The sequence below is a fragment of the Geotrypetes seraphini genome, chromosome 7 (assembly GCF_902459505.1).
Source record: "Geotrypetes seraphini chromosome 7, aGeoSer1.1, whole genome shotgun sequence".
Classification (NCBI taxonomy): domain Eukaryota; kingdom Metazoa; phylum Chordata; class Amphibia; order Gymnophiona; family Dermophiidae; genus Geotrypetes; species Geotrypetes seraphini.
In genome coordinates, this window is record NC_047090.1 from 147,722,910 (window position 1) to 147,745,560 (window position 22,651).

Below are 22,651 nucleotides of genomic sequence, written 5' to 3' on the forward strand. Positions count from 1 at the left end.
GTGAAATCAATCAGGGTCCTACCACTCCTCCATCCCAATTCTCGTTTGTCTTCCGCAGTCCCGCTCCAGGCGCTTCAGCCGTGAACACAGAACAGAAATATTTGTTAAGCAGTACTGTATACCAATGTATACAATTACCCCAAATAAGGGCAATTTCCAAAAGGCTATGAAACTTGCCTATTCTTCTTCCATATTAAAGTACAGTATGCATTACCGGTTCTTTAAGTTTGTGTGACTACATATCTCCAAAGTTGCCCCGTTAGTAAGACGACTATCAAAAGAACAGTTATTGAGCTACCCAACCTGGAAGTTCGAGCGGGCAGGTAAAACACACGCTAACCTGACTCACGCACCACCACCACCACCGGTGACGCCAAGAGATTTTACGTGACTTGCGTTCGGTACCTCCTCCTCACGCGCCACCTCGGTGACGAATCAGGAACGTCGGACCGCGCCTGCGCCGCAGAGGAGACAAAGCAGAATTATTTTCTGTGCCTGAGGGTTTTGCGTGTATCCCCAGTCGAGGGTTGGCCGGACGAAAAGAGCTGGGGGAAAAAAAACACCCAACAACCTCCACCAACCAACCCACCACAGCGGAAGAGCGGGACTGTTCCAGTGCTTGGGGGACGTTTGTGCGCTCGGGGAAGGGACGGTCTTGTAACCGCTAAGCTCGCGCCCCGTTTCGCTAGGCCTGGTGTGGAGGAGCATCCGCTGAAGCGCCATGGAAGGGCAAGTTGCCAACGACAAGAAAAGGTACGGTGGGGCCCTGCAGCTACCGCTCTGCCTTGTCGGCGACACCCCCCCCCCCTCGCACTCCGCTCAGCACTGTCTTTCGCTCGGTGATTGTCGACGTCGCCATCTTGTCGGGATGAGGAGCCCGAAAGTGTTCGGGGGGACAGTTGGAGAGTAGGGGGGGTGATGATTCCAATAGGTCTTTGTTAAAGTCTGTTATTCCTTTGGCAACGTTGGCTGTCCTAATTTAGAAAACGAGGTGCCTTTCTTGGGGGGTGAGGAAGCAGAGCCAGCGCTCCCCGGAGAAGTATGGGCTTTTCGCTGCAGAAAAGTGTGAAGTCTGGGTTATCAGTTGATAAGAGAAGGTAAAAGGACGGATTTAAGGGGCCCTTATTTGTCACTGGTCGCTGTGTTTGCTCGTCTAGACATCTAATGTCTGTCTCTTGTTGAGGTGGCAGATTTGATATAAGGGAAAGCATATGTGATAAAAAAATTTTAAGTAAAAAGTCGATTTTTCCTTTATGAAAATAACTTTCTTATATACTGTTGCGACATAAACAATTCTTAAGTGTAGTGCCCAGACGCTTTCTTTTATTGTCCAGATTTGTTAACAAGGGATTACTGTATTAGATGACAGGTGGCCAGTGCTTGTTTCGACGTTTATTAAAGATAGTTAGATACGCTATTTCTAAAGCATATGTTACATATATACTGTATATGTGGAAATGCGCTCTGGCTGAGCTGTGATTAAAAAAAAAAAAAAAATCTAACCTATAATAGCACTTAAAAACTTTTGTTTAGAATTCTGTTTCAACAGAAGGCTAAATGATCCTTATGGTTTATTTGTAGTTTTTCTATTTGAGATTGTTATATTATGTACTTGGAAAAAGTGTTTACTTGTTGAGCCCTTAGTTAACTTTTAAAGACGGTGATAATAGGACTTCTTTTTTTTTTTAGTAACTCTTTTTTCATCTTTCACACCTTACTGTCCCAAAGGCTCTTGGTGTGTTTGTGACGATTAAATTAGCCATAGCTGGCTGTTGAAGAAACAAAAATGTGTTCATTTTGGTTCATTTATTTCAATGGCCTGATGTGAGAAAGAAAAAAAAAGTCTGCTTTCAGTTTTCCCCCCTTGTCTAGCCTTGCTTATTTTGTCCATTTTAAGTATGTCATCACTTTCTGTTACTCCTACAAAATAGCACACTAATGCCCAGGATAGGTTTTATGTTGTAAGACACTGATGCCAGAAGGTGAAAACAAACCAATTCTGTTAATTGGCACATTTATGTGCCATTTGCTTTTGTAAAATGGCAGAATGCTTACACCCATATATGCTTAAGTGCTATTCTGTAAGGGTACATGTGAGTGACATGTGCATAAATGTAAGAAGGTGAGCAAATAGCATTCAGAGGCAATGAATGAGGCTCCCACATACACATGTAACTTACATCTGAACAGTGGCTTCTATATATGTTTGTGCAAATTATATAACAGAAATTAAGCACTTAATTGCCATTATAGAATACAAGAGTAAGTTTGCAGTTATGCATGTAACTTTAGATACAAGCATGTAATACCAGTTCTATGACAGCTAGTATGCATCTTCCAGCTTATTGCTCTCATCTGTCCATACCCTTTTGTAGTTGTGCACTAATGTAATAGAATAGCACTTAAGTGGTTACATGTGTTAATAATAATAATAGCTTTATTTATATCACGTCATACCTTTTTTCAGTTCAAGATGATATAAAATAATGGAAGTGTACAGAGCAATTCAGGGCCTATTGGTGTCAGCTCTAAAAATTGCACATTATTGGCTAGCTTCAATTTGTTCCTTACTAATTAATTAACCTATATGTGTAATTGTGCTCACAGATTACAGAATAGTGCCAGTTTTGCATGCTAAGCATGAAAATGTGCACACTAGATATAGCATGAGTGGGATGGGAAGGTGACTGGAATAAACATGGATCACAATTTAAACAAAGTATTGTTGCAAAACTCCTGGTCTTACCCTGCCCCTTCTCTCCTCCTCTCTTACTCTTTTTCTTTTAAAAAGAGTTGGGGGGGGGGATTTGGAGGCTGTGAACACTTTTTAAAGAGGAGAAAACAGCCAAAAACAGTTGTATTTTTGTTGGTGGTTCTGATCTTAACTGTAAAACATGCTCACATAACTGATGAGTTGTTTCAGTGGTATTAATTTCCGGTGTTTGAGGGTGGCAGAAGAGATAAATATGCATATGAGAGATGCAGTCATGTAACCTTCATTATATGCAGGCCTCTAGAGATATCATGCAGGCCTCTGACAGTCTTCTATTGCTTTAAAACTCACAAATCCTGTAGTTTTGGCTCAGAGGCAGTGAGTGTGGTTTAAAAGTAAGTTGTGCATATATTAAGATAATGCTATAATGTTATGTTTGGTAATGGTGATTCCAAATTAGTCAGAATAAGTGGCTAATAGTATCTGAGTGAATCTGTTGATTGGGAAGTACAACATAAAATATTTATCCAGTTTTGGGTTAAAAATCTTTTGGTGGTATTATATTGACTACTAGCTGATGCCCAGGCGTTGCACGGGTATTTAATTATAGCAATAACACTGTAAATGGATTCAAATAAAGATACTTTATAGTGGTGAATGAAATTATTTTTTTACAGCTTAATAAAAAGTACAATATTCAAATTATAATGTGAAATATTTGACAAAATGAATACAATACAACTAACGCAAAACGTGATTATAAACAACATTTTTAGTTTCACCTCCAGGAGCAAGAACATATAAATTGTTGGGTGAACCCACCCTTGAGCAAGCAACATAGAGTTGTGGGCCGAGAGACCCCCAGAACATATCACCCCAGGTAGTGAGGGATCTGCATACCAAGTTTCGTTCAAATCGGTCAAGCCGTTTATGAATTACTGTGAGAATGGCAGCTTTTTACATTTTTTCCATTGACATGAATGGGTGATATCTGATTTTCTGTTTGTAGCTCCGCCCATGTGTGCAGGTGGGCCGCGAGACCCCCAGAACATATCAGCCCAGGTAGTGAGGGATCTGCATACAAAGTTTCGTTCAAATCGGTCAAGCCGTTTTTGAATTACAGTGAGAATGGCAGCTTTTTACATTATTTCCATTGACATGAATGGGTGAAATCTGATTTTCTGTTTGTAGCTCCGCCCACGTGTGCAGGTTGGCCACGAGACCCCCAGAACATATCAGCCCAGGTAGTGAGGGATCTACATACCAAGTTTCGTTCAAATCGGTCAAGCCGTTTTTGAATTACTGTGAGAATGGCAGCTTTTTACATTTTTTCCATTGACATGAATGGGTGAAATCTGATTTTATGTTTGTAGCTCTGCCCACGTGTGCAGGTGGGCTGCGAGACCCCCAGAACATATCACCCCAGGTAGTGAGGGATCAGCATACCAAGTTTCGGTCAAATCGGTCAAGCCGTTTTTGAATTACTGTGAGAATGGCAGCTTTTTACATTTTTTCCATTGACATGAATGGGTGAAATCTGATTTTCTGTTTGTAGCTCCGCCCACGTGTGCAGGTGGGCAGCGAGACCCCCAGAACATATCACCCTAGGTAGTGAGGGATCTGCATACCCAAGTTTCGTTCAAATCGGTCCAAGCCGTTTTTGCGTGATCGCGCGACAATACACACACACATACATACACACATACATACCTCCGATTTTATATACAGTGGTGCCTCGCACAGCGAACGCCTCGCACAGCGAACGCTGCGCACAACGAACTTTATGTCTTGATTCGTACACGGACTTCGTTTCACACAACGAAGTCCGGGGGTTCCTGCGGGGGTTGGATCGCAGCGGGGTTGGTCGAGCCGCGAGGGTAGTCTCCTTCTCCTTACCTACCTGCCCTGTCGCAGCACACAGCCGAACGGAAATCTTCCCGATGTCAGCGCTGACGTCGGAGGGAGGGCTTAAGCAAAAGCCCTCCCTTCCTCCGACGTCAGCGCTGACATCAGGAAGACTTCCGTTCGGCTGTGTGCGGCTGCGGCAGGGCAGGTAGGAAGAAGGCAATGGCGAACGAAAGAGGGGGGAGGGGCGGTCCGCCCCGAAGAATGTGCACAGCTGGTCAGGTCCCCCGATCGACCGACAACAGGCCCGGCCGACAAACCTCCCTGCCCTGTAGCCGCGAATCTAAATTACCTCTTACAGCAGCTTCAATAAATCCAGCTGCTGTAAGAAGGTAATTTAGATTCGCGGCTACAGGGACAGGGAGATTTGTCCGACCGGGCCATGTTCTGTTGTCGGTTCGGGGTGCAAAAGCGCCACAAAGGTGGAGGCAGGGAGGGAGGAAAGGTGGGAGTGGAGAGAAAAGACGCTTAAGGGGGAGAAGCCGCTGAAGCACATGTTGGAGCAGGGATGAGAGGGAGGGAGAGAAGGGGAAATATTGGACAAGGCAGAAGGGATGCTAAATCATAGGGGTTGACAGGCAGAGAGAACAACAGGAAAAAGAAGTGGAAGCAATCTTGAACCCTGAGGGTGAGGGGCAGAGAGAGAGGTGGTGAGATGATTGCTCATGGGGAGAGGGGACAAAAGGGAATAGAGATGGGATACGGAAGATAGTGGAAGTAAAAGGACAGGGAGATGTATGTTTTAGATGTATCTAAATAAAAATAATAACAAAAAATATTATCTTTTTTATGTCATCTTAGCATATTTTATGCTGCAGGAACGAATTATTTTATTTACATGTATTCCTATGGGAAAACGCGTTTCACATAACGAACGTTTCACAATAACAAACTTGCTCCTGGAATCCAATTAAGTTCGTTGTGTGAGGCAACCACTGTATATAGATAAGATAAAGATAAACCAGCAAAAAAGAGGCACGAGAGATGTCTGAACCAACCAGCAGTCACCATATCCATTTATTAACACAATGATGATTGTCCAACAACAAGTCCTTGATTAAAGCATCAATGTAGTCCCAACTGCGATCCAAGTTTCGGCAACCTACGTCACCTTCCTCACAGGACAACAAATGAAATCGATAAGACGGACAAATCACTCAAAATTTATGCATTGGCGTCTCTGAAATAATTTATTATGTGACTGCTGGTTGCCTCTCTTCTGCTGGTTTGTCTTATTTCAAAGATTAAAACATAAAAACATAGATCATCTGTTAATATGATTGAGATACAGTAGAACAGGGTTGCCCACACTTTCTGGGCTTGCGAGCTACTTTAAAATGACCAAGTCAAAAATTGATCTACCAGCAAATAAAATTAAAAAAACAAAACAAAACCACAAAGCACACTGAAATGAGGCAGAGAAAATGTTAATTATCATACATATTTCCGGGTTTTTTCAAAGAGGTCAGGGCAGACGACTATGCAATTGTCACTTCAGTAACAACCATACAAAATAGACAAATATTACCCCTTCCCTTTTTACTAAACTGCGATAGCAGTTTTTTAGTGCAGGGAGCTGTGCATGAATGCCCCGCACGCTGCTCTTGACGCTCAGAGGCTTCCTGCACTAAAAACTGCTATTGCAGTTTAGTAAAAGGGGAGCCATAGTGCAAAATATAGACAGCAGATATAAATTCTCAAACGGACACATTTTGATCACTAAATTGAAAATAAAATCATTTTTCCTAACCTTTGTTGTCTGGTGATTTCTATGAGTCTCTGGTTGCACTTTCTTCTCTGACTGTGCTTCCAATATTTCTTCCCTTCTTTCAGCCTCCTGTATGCTTTCCTCTCCTCCAGACCTCATTCTCTCCCCCAAACTTTATCTTTCTTTCTCCCTGCCCCCTTCTTTCTTCCTGTCTCCCTGCCTCCCTTTCTTTCTGTTTCCCTCTTTCTTTGTCTTCCTGCCTGCCCCCTTCTTCTTTCTCCCTGCCCTCCCCCCCAAACCACTAGGTTTGCCACTGCACCATCAGGAAACAGGCCCCCAAGCCACCGCCGCCCAAAGCTCTCCCTGCAGAAGCATTGCACTGACCAGCATTCTGCTCCCCAGATAACTAGTTTTTCTGTTAATTGAGATTGTGCTAGAAACCTTGTCTAACACACTCTCAATCCCCCCGCCTCAAAGCACAAGCGCAGGCAGCAGTTCTGAGCCTCAAGAGCCCTCCTCACCTCCCTTCAGCCCTGAAATGGCAGAAGCAGGCGGCAATCTAAGCCAAGATTTTTATCTTAGATTATCCTTGCACTGGACACTACACTGTCAAATTTGCAGCAATTTAGTATGCATAGCTGCATCAGAACATACCTCAAATTTTTGCACCATCGACGCAAGCGCTGAAAATTGTCCATTTTCAAGGTCAGTATATAAAAAAAGAGTCTGCCTGAATCTTTTTCTGAGTAGTACCATCTGAAATAGGAAAATAATTACTCTAGAACAGTGTTTCTCAACATGGGTACGTACACGAGCCGCTTGTAGGGAGGATGCGGCACTAGCACTGTATGTCTCCCTACTTTCTTCTGCCATCGCGTATAGGGGTGCTTGTCTTCCTTACTCCTGCCGTCATGTATCTCCTGCCTTCCTTGTCTTCTCTCCCCAGCCTGCCCCCTCCCCCCAAACAGCAGCAGCAGCTCATTGTTTGACCTTTGCTAGGCCAGCCCGCCTCTGATGAAAGAGGAAGTTGCATCATCGGAGGCAAGCTGGACTAGCTAAGGCCCCGAAGCTGCCTGATGGAATCACCAGGTTAGCAGTACCTCTCCCCAGCAGCAGCTCACTGCGTGCTTTTAACTTCCCCATGTAACTGCTGCTAGCATTAGTTTAGCTGCGGTTCCATCAGGCAGCCTCGGGACCTTTTTCTAGGCTGGCCCACCTCCAACGAAAGAGGAAGTTATATTATCGGAGGTGGGCTGGTCTAGCAAAGGCCCTGAGGCTGCCTGATGGAACCACAGCTAAACCAGTGCTAGCGGCCAGCTGCTGGTGAAGTTAGAAAGTACGCAGTGAGCTGCCACTAGGGGAGAAGAGAGGTACTGTTGAACCGGCGATTCCAGGAAAGCCTACAGGGCCTTTGCTAGGCTAGCCCGCCTCCAATGATGCAACTTCCCTCTTTTGTTGGAGAAGTGGTCTGGTCTAGCAGAGGTCCCGAGGCTGCCTGATGGAATCTCGGCTAAAATAACGCTAGTGCAGCTGCGTGGGGGAAGTTAAAAGCATGCAGTGAGCTGCTGCTAGAGAGAGGTACTGCTGGACATGGGAAGAGGGAGAGGTGCTGCTGGACAAAGAGAAGAGGTGCAGAAGGGGGAGGGGAAGAGAAAGGGGCTGCTTGACTTGAAAGAGAGGGAAAGGAAAGAAGCACGCTGGAGGGGAGGGGTGAGAAGGTGCATGGGGAGAGAGCATATTAGTTGTGAGTGGGAATGGGGTGAGGGAAGGAAGGAAAATTATTGCGTGATGAGAGAGGGAGAAATGGACATGGTGTGGAGGAGAGAGAGAAGTGGGGTGTGGGGAGAGATGGACTGGGGGTGGGAAGGAGGGATGTCGCAGTTGAGGGAAGGGGCGAGGAGAAAGAGAAAATGTGCAGGAGGCAGAAAGAGTTGGACTCATGGAGAGAGGGTTTTTGGCTTGAAGAAGTTGAGAAACACTGCTTTACAAGATTTATATTTATTTGTTTTGCAATGCAATCCATATTGAAATATAAATTTGCTTAAAAGTGTGTGATATTTTGTGTGCATAACCCATGATATGCACATGGCTAGAAAATGTATATGAAATAGGTATTGCATTGGTTTTGCCACTACTGGTTTCCAAATGAGCAAACCAGTATCCCCATCACCATAGGGCCCAAGCCCAATAGCCATGCAACAACAGCCATGAGTGGATTTCTTTTCCACAGGATCCCAAGCCTGCATTATCTGGACTACTAGAACTTTTGTGAGACTTCATTAATCTGTAGCTGATTAATTTCAGGAAAACTCTACTGCCGACCAGATGTCACTGATGGAGCTGGAGTAACTCCAATGATATGCTGTTTTGGAATCCAGCAAATATCACTCTTGAAGGCCAGTAAAAGGAACTTGCTGGGCTATGCAGATGCATAAAGCTTATTAAGGCATCATTCTGTTTAGTGGAGGTTTCACATATGTTTCCAATCCACCACTTTGTCATAAATACAAGCAATACATTGCCCTAGCTGAACGTCTTCTACTAGAATTCCTTTTTCATCATTGTCACTAATCTTGGTTAAAAATGATGTTGCATCATTTTAAACCCTGCTGACCTGAACTGTCATTTCATTGATTGGCAAAAAATGATGATTTTCTCTTGTTCCTGCTAGAGAGTGGCCATGCTGGAATCTTTCCTCTTATAATGTTCTTTCTTGTTCAATTTGCTCTTTGCTGTTGAAAGCAAATTTAACTCCATGAATACTTTCATTGCAAAAGTCAAAAATATCTTTAGGTGTGAGAATCCTGCATTCAAGTAAACGCTACAGGCTTGCTCTAGCTGCTAAGCCCTTTGTTGTACCTCCAGTGCCTTTGTTGTACCTCCAATACCATCGCATGTGACTTACCATGACTTGTAGCAAAATAAATTCTATTCGGCAATCATTCCAAAATCTTTTATGATGGCACAAATTAAGAAAATTCTTGAAATGTTTGTATTGAGCATAGAACCATCAACTAAAGTAGTGGATGTGGCGTATTTGAGCAGATATTGCCTTTATATGCTTACATAAGAACATTCAAGCTGTGCCTCTGCTGGGTCAGACCTGAGGTCCATCATGCCCAGCAGGTCTGCTCACGCGGTGGCCCACTCAGGTCCAAGACCTGTTTACTAGCCCTCTATCTATACCCTTCTATCCATTTTTCCTTCAGAAATTGTCCAATCCCTTCCTTGAACTCCAAAACCGTACCCTGTCCTATCAATCCCTCTGGAAACGCGTTTCCAGGTGTTCTCCACACCGTTGGGTGAAGAAGAACTTCCTAGTATTGGTTCTGAATTCTGTCCTCTTTTTAATTTTTCAGATGCACTCTCGTTCTTGTAGTTGTCGAAAGTTTGAAGAATCTGTCCCTCTCCACTTTCTCTATGCCCTCCCTTCGTGATTCTTATAAGTCTATCATATCCCCTCTAAGTCTCCGCTTCTCCAGCGAAAAAGCCCCAGTCTCTCTAATCTTTCAGCGTATGAAAGGTTTTCCATACCTTTTATCAAACGTGTCGCTCTCTTCTGAGCCCTCTCATGAAAACATGCACAGCGATTGTATCATGGCGTAGGCAGTCACGGATAACACAAAAATTCACAAATTGCAACTCTTGATTGTGACAGAAATAGTCAACAAATGGATGAAGTACCATTGCCTGACTATTCTCCCAATGGATACCTTGCACTGAGTCTTGAACAACAAAAGTCCATTAGCACAATAAGCTCATCATCCTTTTGGTTGCTTTTCAGATCAAACTCTAATACTTTGCTATGTAGTGATGGCATGACACATTCCAAATTTCTATTGCAATTTCCTGAGTAAATTCTTCTGTTGTCAGATGCTTAGTTTCCAAGGTATCCCAATCAGTATGAACCCACTGCTTGTAGTCAATCAGTTTTTCTGGATCACTATTTTTGAAATAGCTGGCAATTGCAGACTCTACCCCTTCTGGGCCAGGGCACTCTTCACAGTGATGAAGCATACATTCCTTGGATTCCAGGCTGCAAACTGCTTTGCCAAGAAGTTCCTTGTAATTCTCATTGATTGATGCTCCACTAAGCATAAGCTTTACATTCTGATGAAGTGCATAAACATGAAAGGACATGCATTCCTGCTGATCCAACCAACCATCACACACCACTTTGGTTTGAGTTCACAAAATTTTGAGAATCCAATATCTGGTCCATTTTGATTCCGGTAGCAGATATACATTTCCTGTAAATTGCAAAGCAGTAACCGTTTCTGCTTGTATGTATTCATTCCTGAAATTCTCACAAGCATATTATCCTTCTTTCCAGGACACAGTCTGCTGAATTCATCATCTTCAAAAACAAAGTTCTGTAACCCGATGATGGCACTTCCAGCCAATTGACAAGGAAGGAAGCTAACATTCCCTTTTCTGCCTTTAGCTTCCAAGCATGTTTTACAATCTTTCTAAAACACTAACTCTGCTGGTCATCTTGACTCCTCTCTCTCCATTCACTGTTCAGATACAACATACGCGCTTCTTCTACAATACAAAAATCTGACTCTTCCTCTCGGAGCACACTACCAGAAACACTTATCCACACCCTCATCACCTTGTGCTTAGATTACTACAACTTGCTACTCTCGGGCCTTCCGCTTAGCCATCTTGCTTCCCTCAAATCCATCCAGAATTTAGCTGCAACAACTTGTATTCCAGGAGAGCCGCTATACTCATGTTACCCCTCTCCTAAAGTTAACTTCATTGGCTCCACCATCCATTTCAGACTACAATATAAAATCTCATCTTACAGACCTACAAATGCACTCACTCAGCTGCTCCTCACTATCTCTCTTCACTTATCTTCCCCTATGATTTCCCCTCCCCCCTCACCCCCGGTGAGCCTCTGCTCAACTGCTAAGATCCTCCTATCTGTGCCCTTCTCTTCAACTGCCAGTCTCTAGATGCCGTCCTTTCCGCCTTGCTGCACCATGTGCTTGGAACAAGCCGTCTGAATTCTCTATGGTGGGCTCCATCTCTGGCAGTGTTCAAGACCCAGTTAAAAGCCCACCTATATGTTGTGTCTGTCCAAGTTAGATTGTAAGCTCTTCTGAACAGGGACTGTCTATAAATGTCAAAATGTAAAGTCAAGTTTCAAGTTTATTGAGATTTTGATTTAAATGCAATATCAAGTATTTTCAATGCGTATAACAATAATAATTTGGGGGGACAAATAAAACAGTCTAAAACCATAAACATACAGTTTTATCCATAGTTACATTAAAGATACGTAAGGAATGAAAGGTTAAATTACATTTGATTTAAAATAAACAATTAAAAATAAAATAACAGTTAGGGAAGAACATCTTTAGTGCTATGTAATAGTAGTACTGTTGCTTTGATAGTCCAGCTTCTTGGGTCCAAGGTTAAAAGTTGAATCTTTTCTTTATGACTGGATTCTTTTATCTTGTCTTTCAGTTCTTCTAGGAAGTACTGGAAGTCAGCACAATTTTCACATTGCTTACTTGAACTGGGTTGTTCATTTTGCAAATTTACACCCTTGGCATGTGCCATTTGATTTCCAATTACATTTTGTGCCTTTGCTATCTTCTTTTTCATATATCCAGGTTTATCTCTAGTGCTGAATTTTTTTTTCTTTTTAAATGGTGAAATCCCAATTGATGTTTTGTTACATCCTTTCGGGATTCCATACGCTAGGTCAGTGTATCGCAAATTGTGTTCCTCCTGAGATTTCAGTGGCACACTGAGGAGGAAGAGAGGTGCCGGCCAGCTGACTTGCCTACAGGATATGCCTCTCGCCACGAGGCACGTCCTGTGGGCCAGAGGTTCTCAATACATGGTACGGTGCCGGCACTGCTGCCGTTGGGTATCTCCCAGGACTCCTGCCTTTCTCGTCTTCTTTCCCCACCCCTGGACCAGCAGCAGCAGTTGTGTGCTTTTAACTTCGCCACACAGCTGCTACTAGCTTTAGTTTAGCCGCCATTTCATCAGGCAGCTTCGGGGCCTTTGCTAGGCCAGCACGCTTCAATGATGCAACTTCTTTCATCAGAGGCAGGCTGGCCTAGCAAAGGCCCCAAGGCTGCTTGACGAAACCGCATCTAAATTAATGTTGGCGGTAGCTGTGTGTGGAAGTTAATTAACACAGTGAGCTGCCGCACGAGAGAGGAAGGGTACTGCTGAACAGGGGAGAAGGGAAAGGGAGAGGAAAGGGATAAGGGTATAGCTGGACATGGAGGAGAGATACTGCTGGACGGGGAGAAGGGGTACTTCTGGACATGGGGAGAGTTGCTGCTGGAGAGGGGGGAGGGAAGAAAGGGAAGGGAGACGAGGTGCTGCTGGTCCTGGCAGAAGGGGAGAGAAAGGAAAGGTGCTACACACTGGAGGGGAGTATATTAGCTGTGAGTGGGGTTGGGGGAGGGATGGAAGGAAGGAAAATTGTTGCAGGCAGTGATAGAGATGAGAGAGGGCGAAATGGACATGGTGGAGGAGAGGAAGAAATGGTGCATGGGGAAAGAACATGGGTTAGTGGTGGGGGAAGGAAGGATATCACTTGAGGAAAGGAGCGAGGAGAGAGAGAAAGTGCTAGAGGCAGAAAGTGATGGACTAATGGAGAGGGTGAGATGGATGGGGAGGATAGAAAAGCAGGAAGGAGAAATATCACAACTGGGGGAGAGGGCAGAGAGTGAAAAGTTGGATTCATGGAGGGAGAGAGAGAGATGTTGGTTGGGGGATTGAAGGAAGACTGGAGGAGAAGCAGCATGCAGGAGTAAGAGAGAAAAAAATGTTGTATTGGTGGAAAGAAGGGAGAAATGTTGGGCTGGGAAGGGGCCAGGAAAGAGGAAGGGAGATTGAATGCAAAGGGCAGGAAGGGGAAGAGAAATGTTGCACGGGGAGGGAGGGGGGGGGTGTTGATGACTAAAGGAAGGGAGAGATACCAAATCAGGGAATGGAAGGGAAAAGGGAAGGAGGGGAGTCTGGTAGTGCTATAGAAATAATAATAGTAGTAATAGAGAGAGAGAGATAATAGATTATGGGAAGGAGAGAAATGCCAGACTGGGAAGGGGGGAAAGGCAGGAGAGAGATGTGGGACCACTGGGAGGAGGGAGGAAGGGAAGATGTGGAAAAGTAGATTTTGAGAAGAAAGCAGAAAAATTGAATGTTAAAAGTTAATGCCAAAGATGGAAGAAGGGCAGAAAGTGAAGAAGGAGAGGAAAAAGTCAATGGATAAGAAGGCCCTGAAAACATAGTTAAAAGCACAGAAAAATAGTCACCAGACAACAAAGGTAGGAAAAATGATTACCATATTTTTCGCTCCATAAGTGGGTGGAAATCTCGGTGCGTCTTATGAAGCGAAGGTACAAATTTTGTTACCCTCCCCCTGTACCATTGTAAAACTCGACCGCTATTGCCGCACCACCTTTTTTTAAACCCCATTCCGTTGTCACTGTTCCCCCTTTTTTACCTGGTGGTCCAGTGCCCTTGTCTTATTTCTTGGCCAGTAGTGAACAGATCAGCAGCGCGGGACTCTCAAACTTACGGCAGCCATTCGGAAAACAGCGCGGGGCTGAGTGGGAGAGTGTAAAGCTTGCTCCTAATATCCGCACTGCTGATTTGTTTTGCCGCTGGTCGGGAAATAAGGAGGAGCTCGGAAGAGCAAAGGCTGCTGCGACAGGCAAGGAGGGAGGTAAGCCAGCTGGAGTTGCTGGGCACAATTTGGAAAGGTACCGGGGGGGGGGGGGCTTGCCTGAGGCTGGCTGGCTGGCTTGGGGCTGCTTACCATTAGACGTACCCACCACTAGATGTGTCCTGTTTCCTGTCCCAGCCTATTACTAGACCACCATTTGGTTCAGAATTTTTTTTTTCCCCTCCTCTAGAGATGGGTGCGTCTTATGGAGCAAAAAATGCAGTATTTTCATATAGTGGCTGAAATGTGTCAGTTTTGAGAATTTATATCTGCTGTGTATATTGTGTGTATGAATGCAAGAATTGCATTACAATTAGTAAAGGGGGTGGGATCTGGGGCAGAGCTTGGGTGGGTCTATGGTGGAGCTTGGGAGGTCTGTGGTAAGGCAATGTTAGGCTGTATAGACGGATGTTAGGCTGTATAGACGGAGGAATAATCAGTAGAAGAAGGGAGGTGTTGATCCCCTATATAGGCCATTGGTGAGGCAACTCTTCTGAGTATTTTGTTCAGTTTTGGAGGCCATATCTAGCGAAGGATATGAAGTCTTGAAGCGGTCCAGAGGAAGGTGATGAAAATGGTAAGGGGTTTGAACCAAAAGAAGTATGAGAAGAGACTGGAAGACCTAAACATGTACACTCGAGAGGAGGGACAGGGGAGATATGATACAGGCATTTAATACATTGTAAACCAGGCATGGATGTTGTGTAAAAATACCATCATGGAAGCCCAGACCAGATATATTCCACGTATTAGCAAAGGTGGAAAGAAGAGGAAATGAGGGGTGGCATGGTTAAAAAGTGAGCTGAAAGAGGCTATTGGAGTCCAAAAAATATTCTTTTAAAGAATGGGAAAAGGATCTGAATGAAGAAAATAAGAAGAGACTCGAGCACTGGCAAGTTACATGCAAAACATTGATAAAGAAAGCTAAGAGAGAATATGAAGAGAAATTTACCAAAGAGACAAAAACTCATAACAAATTTTTTAGGTACATCAGAAGCAGAAAACCTGTGAGGAAATCCATGGGACTGTTGCATGATCAAGGAGCAAAAGGGGCACTCAGGGAGGATAAGGCCATAGCAGAGAGACTGAATGAATTCTTTGCTTCGGTCTTTACAGAAGAAGATGTAAGAGATCTACCTGAACTGAAAATGTTTTTCAAGTGTGATGTTGTGGAGGAACTGAAAGAAATCTCTGTGAAGCTGGAAGATTTCAGCCTAAGGGGTAACACTAGCTATTAGGGTGTCCTATTTTATTCCTCAGTTAGAATACACATTTTTGTGAATATCTTTTGTTTTATGAGTAAATCTAGGAAACTTTTTGCTGTTTACTTGTAATTACATCACTTTCTTTTCCAGAGATAGATAAAAAAAAAAGATTTGACATCGATATGTGAACATTTCTTAAGAAAGAACTGAATATTTCATGCGGTGTCCTAATTTTTTCACATGACTGTAGATCAGTTCCAGGCGAAAAGGGCAAACAGAATGCTAGGAATGATTAAGAAGGGGATATGAGAAGGTTATCATGCTGATGTACCGGGCCATGGTGCGCCCACTCCTGAAATACTGCGTCCAACACTGGTCGCCGTACATGAAAAAGGACATAGTACTACTCAAAAGGATCCAGAGAAGAGCGACAGAAGTGGTTAAGTGACTGGAAGAGTTGCAGTACAATGATAGAAACATAGAATATGACGGCAGAAAAGGGCTGTAGACCATCAAGTCTGCCCACGCTAATGACCCACCCCCAGACTTCACCCGGCTAGAGATCCCACATACATATCCCATTTCTTTTTGAAATTGAGCACGCTGCTGGCGTTAATCACCTGCAATGGAAGTTCATTCCAATGATCGACTACCCTTTCGGTGAAGAAATACTTCCTGGTGTCGCCAAGAAATTGCCCACCTTTGATTTTCAGCGGATGACCTCTTGTGGTTGAAGGTCCTTTAAGAAAGAAGATTTCGTCTTCCACCTCGATGCGGCCCGTGATATATTTAAAAGTCTCAATCATATCCCCCCTCTCTCTACGTTCCTCAAGCGAGTATAATTGCAGTTTATTCAGTCTTTCCTCATATGGGAGGTTCTTGAGTCCCGAGACCATCCTGGTGGTAATTCGCTGAACCGACTCGATTCTCCGCACATCTTTTTGATAATGTGGTCTCCAGAATTGAACACAATATTCAAGATGAGGTCTCACCATGGATCTGTACAGGGGCATTATGACTTCGGGCCTCCGGCTGACGAAACCTCTACGGATGCATCCCACCATTTGTCTAGCCTTGGATGCAGCTTTCTCCACCTGCTTGGCAGTTTTCATGTCTTCACTAATGATTACTCCCAAATCACGTTCTGCCCTAGTCCTAGCTAAGGTCTCACCATTCAGAGTGTAAGTTCTGCATGGGTTTTTGCTGCCAAGGTGCATGACCTTACATTTTTTGGTATTAAAGCCCAGCTGCCAAGTCGAGGACCAATGTTCCAATAAGAGCAGGTCCTGCTCCATACTGTCGGGTAAGGTGCTGTTATCTCCTATGTTGCATAGTTTGGCGTTGTCGGCGAATAGTGTTATTTTACCTTGAAGCCCTTGAGTCAGGTTTCTTATGTATATATTGAAAAGGATCGGTCCCAAGACCGATCCCTGTGGCACTCCACTGGTCACCTCCGATGTATTGGAGGGGGGTACCGTTAACCACCACCCTCTGGATTCTACCGCTTAACCAATCATTGACCCATGTCGTCAATATCACTCCCAATCCCATCGAAGTCATCTTGCTCAACAATCTGCGGTGTGGGACGCTATCAAAAGCTTTGCTGAAGTCCAAGTACACGACGTCTAGAGACTTCCCCATATCCAGTTTCCTTGTAACCCCGTCAAAGAAGCTGATCAGATTGGATTGACAGGACCTTCTCTTTGTGAATCCATGCTGCTGGGGATCCTGTAGATTCTCCTCGGTCAGGATCGTATCTAATTCTTGTTTAATAAGTCTTTCCATGAGTTTGCTCACTATTGAGGTGAGACTGACCGGTCTGTAATTCGCAGCCTCCGTTCTGCAACCTTTTTTGTGCAATGGAATGACGTTAGCTGTTTTCCAGTCCATGGGGACTTTTCCGGTACTTAGGGAAAGATTGAACAGCACGGATAGCGGTTCCGCCAGGACATCACACAACTCCCTAAGAATCCTGGGGTGTAGATTGTCCGGTCCCATGGCTTTGTTCACCTTGAGTTTTGATAGTTCGCCATGGATGCTGCTGGGTGTAAACTTGAAGTTTTGAAACGGGTCTTCCGTAGTTTGCCTTGCCTGCAGTTGTGGACCGGTAGGCTAGAGAAACTTGGCCTCTTCTCCCTTGAAGAGGAGACTGAGAGGGGACATGATCGAAACATTCAAGATATTGAAGGGAATTGACTTAGAGAGAGATTGTTCACCCTCTCCAAGGTGGAGAGAACGAGAGGGCATTCTCTCTGAAGTTAAAAGGGATAGATGCCATACAAAAGTAAGAAAGTTCTTCACCCATAGAGTGGTAGAAATCTGGAACGGTCTTCCAGAGGCTGTTATAGGGGAAAGCACCCTCCAGGTGCTTCAAGAAAAGGTTAGATAAGTTTCTGCAGGTAAGGCTAGACTCAACTAGGGCACTGGTCTTTGGCCTAAGGGCCGCCACGCGAGCGGACTGCGGAGCACGATGGACCACTGGTCTGACCCAGCAGCGGCAATTCTTATGCTCTTTTTCTGCTACAGACCAACAGTATAAGATAACTTGCTGTATTAGTGACATACATGGTAAAAAACCTAAATCAAAGTATGCATAGTTATGTTGTGTGTTAAGTTTTCAACCTTTATATATTCTGTTCAAGGTCAGATTACATTACAAGAAGTTAGGCCAGTTACCCAGGAAGTTATAGTGGATAGTTTGACACGGACAGTCAATCAGTACAGTTAAGTCATAGTTAAATGTTCAAGTAGGTCATCTTTGGCTCATAAGTTATGTCCCAAGAATTGCATTTACAATTAGGTACTGTATCAATTATTTCAAGGTTGGCTCCCTGTCATGGTACAGAAATGCTTTTAAATGTTTTCTGAACCTGAGATGGTGGTCACAAGATCGTAGTATAAGTGGTAGTTGGTTCTAGCATTTTGCTAATTGAAATTCCTTATCAGCAGTAGATGAATCCAGACGAGTGAGTGCCAGCAGGTGGAGATAGGGAGCGCATAGTTGAGCTCTGGCATATATGTGACGGTCTGCTCACCAGTACTCCAGTATCTCTATCTTCACAGGTGGATGGCTGGTCTCTGTCCTGCTCAGCATGGCCTTTAAGCATGGCTTGGTCCAGCTCCAGGCACAGATTTGCTCCTCTTTTTTAGCTTTGCTGGCTCAATGAGCATGGGGATAGGCTCTCTAGGTGCCTTTGCAAGATATAGCTGGTGGTACCAGTTCCCTACCCATCCCTGGAAGCCCTACTACTCCTGCCCTCCTGGCTCCCTCCTCACCTGTTTAAACCTCCCCCCCAAAACCCAAACAGACTTTTGGCTAAACCCAATGGAAGTGCAATGGACTAGAGGCTTTGAACATTAGCTTTCTTTATCATCTCTTCAGACCGATATAGCTTCACTGATGGGTAATAGTTCAGGTGGAGACTGAGACAAAATCTTTTGGCTGTAGTTAGAAATAGCTATGCTTCCCTATCCTACCTCAGTCTGCTCTCGGTCTTCAGCAGGTGTGGTAAGCTATTGCTTTTTTCCCTCATTAGTGTTAGGGCTGTTGGACTTTGTGTAGTGGCTTTCTTGTCCCCGTCTGGAAAAGGCAACAACTCTGGGCAGACTGTGGTCTTTTCCAGAACTAGCCCTATAGCACCTTATTGCTGTATTCCTGGCCACTTGCTACCTATTATTTCTTATTTCTGTGACGCTACCAGATGCACAAGAGCTGGTCCCTTCTTGAAAGAGCTTATAGTATAACCTTTTTTCAGGTGTGTTCTCCATTGTTATCCATCTACAGTGGGAGCAATCAGATGTGGACCCACTTATCAATCTTGAGCTGTGAGAGGCTGTCCCCTGCCTATACTTGGAGGCTTGCTCGGAGCTATATGGTCTCAAATTGTCCATCTCTTCAGGGACATGATTTTCCATTCTCTTTTCCTCTGGGTGCTACTTGTTTTACTGGTACTTTTCTCTGGAGGTTAATCTCTTCTCCTTCTCCTAGACCCCTCCCTTCTTTTATCAGGGTGTTCCTCTACTAGGTTGCAGAGAGAATGGTAATCTGTGGAGAGCTCTCCTCTGCGGATTGTTGCAGGGGATTCTACCTGTTGCTTGTCCTAGCCTCTGCTCTCCTGAGGGTACTAGCCTCCTTCTGGTCAATATAGTGCTATCCTTCTATGGTCTCTGCCACAGAGGTCTTGTCAGGTACTTGTGTCCTGGTTTAGCATCTGTTGGTGTCAGTTTGCTGGGCTCGCTGTACCTAGGGTCTATCCTGCTATCTGTAGTTGCAGACTTCTCAGCATGAATCCCAAGGCCCGATTTTTGTAGATTCCCTGCCTTGTACTTGCCCTGGATGTCATAGGACTCCTTTTGATCATTGTGTCCTTGTTCCTCTGTGGCCTTCAGTGCATTCACTTTCTGCTTTGACCCTCCCCTTAGGGACAATTCTGTTCTAGAGATCTGAAGTTGGGAACCAGAGGAGAAAGATGTCAGATGGGCATAGATTTGTATGAGCCACTTTTCCTGGTTTAACAGTTCAGTCTGCTTGTGCCTACTCCTTCAGGTGGTGGCTTCTCACCCTTAGGACATAAGATAGGTGCGGGAAACTTTGTGGTCTGTCCTCTCCTGGTCTGCTTATGGCTCCACATGCATATTCAGTGCCTACGCACGTTACACCGGTGTAACTGGCATTGTGAGGTTTTCTACTATAGTCATGTCATATGGCTGCATACCTCCCCTTCTTCCAGTGCAGTGGGTCTTGCCTCGTTGTTTCTGGCTTCTTTTTCTTGTCTGTCCCTGTGACATTGGGACACAGAGGGGGGCATTACTTAATTTGTCCCTCTGGCTTTGACCATTTCCCTCTGGAACCTTATCTTTCTGGGACGGCATGGTACCTGTGTGGTGCCTGTATATGTCTGGGCTCCTTCCGTATCTCCGTCGGATCTCTATGGTGGAATTTACGGGATGGGTATTGGAGGTCACATGCCCAGCTTTCAGTCTCTTATCACCTGTATGGTGCACAGTGTTGCTGTCTGTTCTTTCCATCTTGCTGGTCCCTTCAGCTGCAGTAGATCTGGGAATGTTTGCTGCCTCTAATTCCTTGCTAGGCGGCGTTTCAGGCCTGAACAGCTTCGCTAGCGCCCGACTGTGATCCTGTATGCTCCCCTATTTGATTTACTCCTAGCATATTTTTAAAACCAATAGGAGGAAATATTTTTTCACTTGGAGAATAGTTAAGCTCTGGAACACATTGCAGTGGTTGTGATAAGAATGGATAGCATAGCTGATTTTAAGAAAGGTTAGGACAATTTCCTGGAGGAAAAGTCCATAGTCTGTTATTGAGAAAGACAGACATGGGGGAAGCCACTGCTTGCCCTGGATCGATAGCATGGAATGTTGCTACTCCTTGGATTTTGGCCAGGTACCTGGATTGGCCACTGTAAGAACAGCCTACTGGACTTGATGGACTATTGGTCTGACCCAGTAAGGATATCCTTATGTTCTGCTGCAGTACAGGGCACCTTTTGCCTCTTTGCATCAGTTCCATTCCTGAATGAAACTCCACTGGAGACCCAGAGCGTGGAGCTTTCTTCCTGTTTGGACTGCTCTCCTTTCTAGGGTTCTGTCCCTTTTCTGGAGGTCCAATAGGGCCCTCTCCCTGTTCTGTATGGGTTCGGCATGGCACCTCCTACCTGGTTGGGGTAACTCTTTCAGGGTTCTTCCCTACGGAGTCTACAGAGGAGCCTCCTACCCTTTAACTCAGATTCTTCAGTGACTGGTTACATTGTGGCCATGGCTGCTGTGTTGGGATGCGACGCACAGCTTTGGCTGCATAGGTACCAGGGCTCAGCCTCCTGAATCCAGAATGCAGCTTTTTCTGCCAGGGTGCCTTTAGCTTCCAGTCTGGACGTTGCCCCATCTTTGGAGGTGCAGTGCAGCTTCTGATGCCTGTTTGGGCTCTGACCCATCTCTGGTGGTTGAACTCTGGTCCACTTTCCTGCTGTGACAGCTACATCTTTGGCTGTGGGGTTTGACTCCACTTGCCAGCTTGCCTGGCTCCGACTTTGGATGTCAAGCGCAGCTCTCTTTTGACTCAGCTCCATCTTTGGTTGTCCAGCGTGCCGCCATTTGACTGTCTGGCATGGCTCCTTAGTTGGATGCTTTGGCCTTAGAGTGTGGCTTTAGTGTCCTGTTTTGACATCATTCTATCCTCTCAGGTAGAGCGTGGCTCTTTTGGCCTGTTTGGCACTGCTCCCTCTTCGAAAGAGCACAGCTACTCTTGACTGCTTGATGCAGCATCTTCTTTTGGATCCGAGGCAGCACCACTTTGTTTGGCATGGCTCCATTTTTGGCTATGGAGCGTGGCTCTGCTTCCATTTCTGGCACAGCAACATCTTTGCATGGGCAGGGCAGTTCCACTTGCCTGTTTGGCACACCTCCTTCTTTGAATCACCTCCATCTTTGGATGCAGAGCAAGGCTTCTCTTCCCAATTGGTGCAACGTTATCCTTTGATGTACTAGGTGCCTTCTCTTGCTTAGCACGTCTCCATCTTCGAATGTGGACTACTGCTTTGGATTCCTGCCTAGCATGTTGTCGTAGTCAGAAGTGGATTGCCACTTTGGATGCTGACAGTGCAGCTTCTTCTTCCAGGGTATACCAACACTACATACCTGCTTTGTGGGCCTCCATCTTCTGACGTACAGTGAAGCGTTGGTGATTCATTTCTTGCGTCTTCCGCTTAGGATGTCGCCTGGATGCTACCTGGTCGTGTATCCATATCTGCAGGTTGAGCTCCTTTATCATGCCTTCATGTTTCCTTCTCTAGAGTGCAAGTGTGCACGCCTTCACCAGCATGGCTTCTTCGGCATGGCTGTGCTGGTTGGTGATCTAGGGCACTTTTCGTCTTCTCACCCTATTTCTTAGATACATTATAGCCTGCAGTTGGTGAATTCCCTTGTGGGGTCTGGTCGATCACGACTCTCTTAGCCTGTCTTTCCCCTTTTCAGGGATTCTGAGTCATGGGTTTGGTCTATGTTCTTTCTCTGCATGGCTCTGTCCCACCCTACTATGGATTGTTTTGTTATATCCCACTTGTCTAGATTCATCTGCTGCTGATGACAAAGAAAGAAACATTATCTTACCTGATGATAATGCTCGTTCCTTTAGACACAGCAGATGAATCCAGAGCTCACCCTTTCTGTTTTTTGTGTTCCTTTTGCCTCATAGGTATTGTCCTGGGCGCTGACCTTTGAGGTGGATTCAACTGCTATGAGGAGGGAGTCCTCTGCCGAGGGGCATCTTTGGTTAATCCTACTGCTTTGTTAAAAGGAATATTGGAGTACCAGTGAGCAGACCATCGCATAGATACCAGAGCTCAACTTTGTGTTCTCTATCTCCGCCTGCTCGTAGGTGGCCTTAAATCCACTTGTCT

General features: G+C 44.9%; 1 protein-coding gene across 1 annotated transcript in view; it reads left to right on the top strand.

The window, feature by feature from the left end:
- Positions 1-453: 453 nt before the first annotated feature.
- Positions 454-22,651, top strand: part of HIF1A (hypoxia inducible factor 1 subunit alpha) — a 133,282-nt gene continuing 111,084 nt past the window's right edge. Inside the window, exon 1 of the mRNA XM_033951175.1 lies at positions 454-753. Coding sequence (XP_033807066.1) covers positions 722-753 — 32 coding nt within the window. The 5' untranslated portion in view covers positions 454-721. The remainder of the gene's footprint in view (positions 754-22,651) is intronic.